This window comes from Drosophila takahashii, chromosome 2L (genome assembly GCF_030179915.1).
Source record: "Drosophila takahashii strain IR98-3 E-12201 chromosome 2L, DtakHiC1v2, whole genome shotgun sequence".
Classification (NCBI taxonomy): domain Eukaryota; kingdom Metazoa; phylum Arthropoda; class Insecta; order Diptera; family Drosophilidae; genus Drosophila; species Drosophila takahashii.
The window spans coordinates 20,169,506-20,171,499 of record NC_091678.1 but is presented as its reverse complement, the minus strand read 5'-3'; the positions used below and the strand labels follow the sequence as shown (position 1 = coordinate 20,171,499).

The 1,994-nt window shown below is 43.3% G+C and overlaps 1 protein-coding gene across 1 annotated transcript; it reads left to right on the top strand.

Moving 5' to 3' along the window:
- Nucleotides 1–1,377, top strand: LOC108057553 (uncharacterized). The gene is made up of 2 exons (XM_017141851.3): nt 1–87; nt 490–1,377. Exons 1-2 carry the CDS (start codon nt 7–9, stop codon nt 1,375–1,377), a joined length of 969 nt encoding a protein of 322 aa, XP_016997340.2. The 5' UTR covers nt 1–6.
- The last annotated feature ends 617 nt before the right edge of the window (nt 1,378–1,994 follow it).

Genomic DNA, 1,994 nt, shown 5'->3' with positions numbered 1-1,994 from the left:
TTCATCATGAATCGATTGGTGGCCATATTCAGTTTCTGCCTGCTTTTGGTGGCAGGACAATCGGTGGAGGAAGCACAGGAGGCACAGGTAGGAGATAGAAATTCCACATATAGATTTATAATTATAAATTCGGTATCAAATGAAAATTAATGGAATGAAAAAAAATTAATTTTAAGTGACTTTTGTGGTTTAAAATATAATAATATGTTTGTCTATTTGTTATAGCGATTTATTATTTTAAAAGTATTTGCACAAATTACACGTACTTACTCATAAAAAAATGTGCAAATACTTTTGACCATCCCTGTAGATAATATTATATCTATAATTAACCTTTTTAGCCTTGATGGGCATGATTTTAAAAAAAGGTCCAATCAGTTAGCCATTAAAGTTTAATTTACAACCTACAAAACTGGGACATCCATAGAAACAAATATTTTTATATATCTATATGTATTTCATAGGACTTTGTAACATTCTTATTCCCAGGTGTTGCCTGATAGCACCACCCCCTGGATCGACGAAGGCTTTCCGAATGGATCTGAAGAGCTCACCGAACTACCCGTGTCCATCGTAGAGGAGGAACCAAGTGACGTCCACAAGATAAACTGGCTGCCCGTGTGGGAGGAGCAGGAGCATCCCAGATTCGTCCGCCAAGTGGTGGAGACGCCGGCTGCCTCCATCCAGACCCCTGAGCTCTCAACTCACAGCTCTCCCAAGGAGACGGCGGAGGATGTGCTGCTGCCCAAGGACAACAAGGAGTGCCCCAGCAATGCCGAGCGGGGCCTGACCAATCTCGTCCGGGTGGCCCGTCCAATTCTGCCAGCTCCGCGACTGAGAAACATCCTGGCGAATGCCGTCGAGGACCCCCAGGTTCGGGATTTGATCAAGTTGCTCCGCAGCGATGGCCTCAAGGCTCAAGTTCAGCGCTTGAGAGCCACGAAGCAGCACCAGGTGCTCCATGACTACATCTGCCAGCGGCTCAAGCTGGATCCCGCCTATTACTTGGAGTTTGTGAGGGTGTTCCTCGATGTGCACATCACCGACCCGCCTACCAGTAAGCTTCCCAGCCGCCGACCGGGAGTCCGAGGACTCCTCCTGGATCTCCGCGACGCCCTGCCCCGCGCCACCCTGAGGGACATGTACCTGCGACTCTACTCCTCCGACGCGGAGCTTGCGAACTCCATTCGTCTCATCCGCGGCTCCGAGTTCCGCCGACTGCTGCGGGATCTGCGCACCCTCAAGGAGTACCGTTCCCTGGCCACCGAGCTGGAGAAGGCCGGAGTTCCACTGCGCCAGCTGCAGCAGCTGGTGGCCAATGCCCTGGGCTGGACCACCGTGGACATGGGCACCGAAACAGTGATCTGGAGTGTTTAGGTGGGATCTGTGGCTTCTGTGCAATATTTTCCTTTCTCTTGAGTCTCAATTTATCTTTCTAAATCTAAAGTGTGGAGGTTTTTAAAAAACACTAAAATAATTTACATTTTTATTTTCTTTATTCCTCACAATACTCAATTAAAACTTACCTTAAAAATAATATACCTTCTTTAAATATTTCTGGATAATCAATAAATTCTAAAAATAGATTCACCTACAATTTCATTTATATAATTTCTAAATACAACATGTTTTATTTTCGGAATGTTTCCATCAATTCGAAGTCAGGCATCCCAGAAGATGGGTTAATTTTATTTTCTTTATTTCTCACAATCTGAAAAATAACTATTTTGCAGGGACCGTAATCATTATAAGTGAAAAAATAAAAATCTCCATTTAATGATTATTTTGTAAGCGAAAAAAATATCGCTCAGAAATAATGATTATTATGTGAGCGATATTATTTCGCTTAAAAATATCACTCAAAGTGCGATTACAGCCGTTCTGTACGGAATTTTACAAACTTTTAAATTTCTGCTTGTAGGTAGAACCACGGAGCACACATCGAGTTAATAAAAGAAGGTGATTTCTTTGTATAAACTTTTTAAAACGCGGTT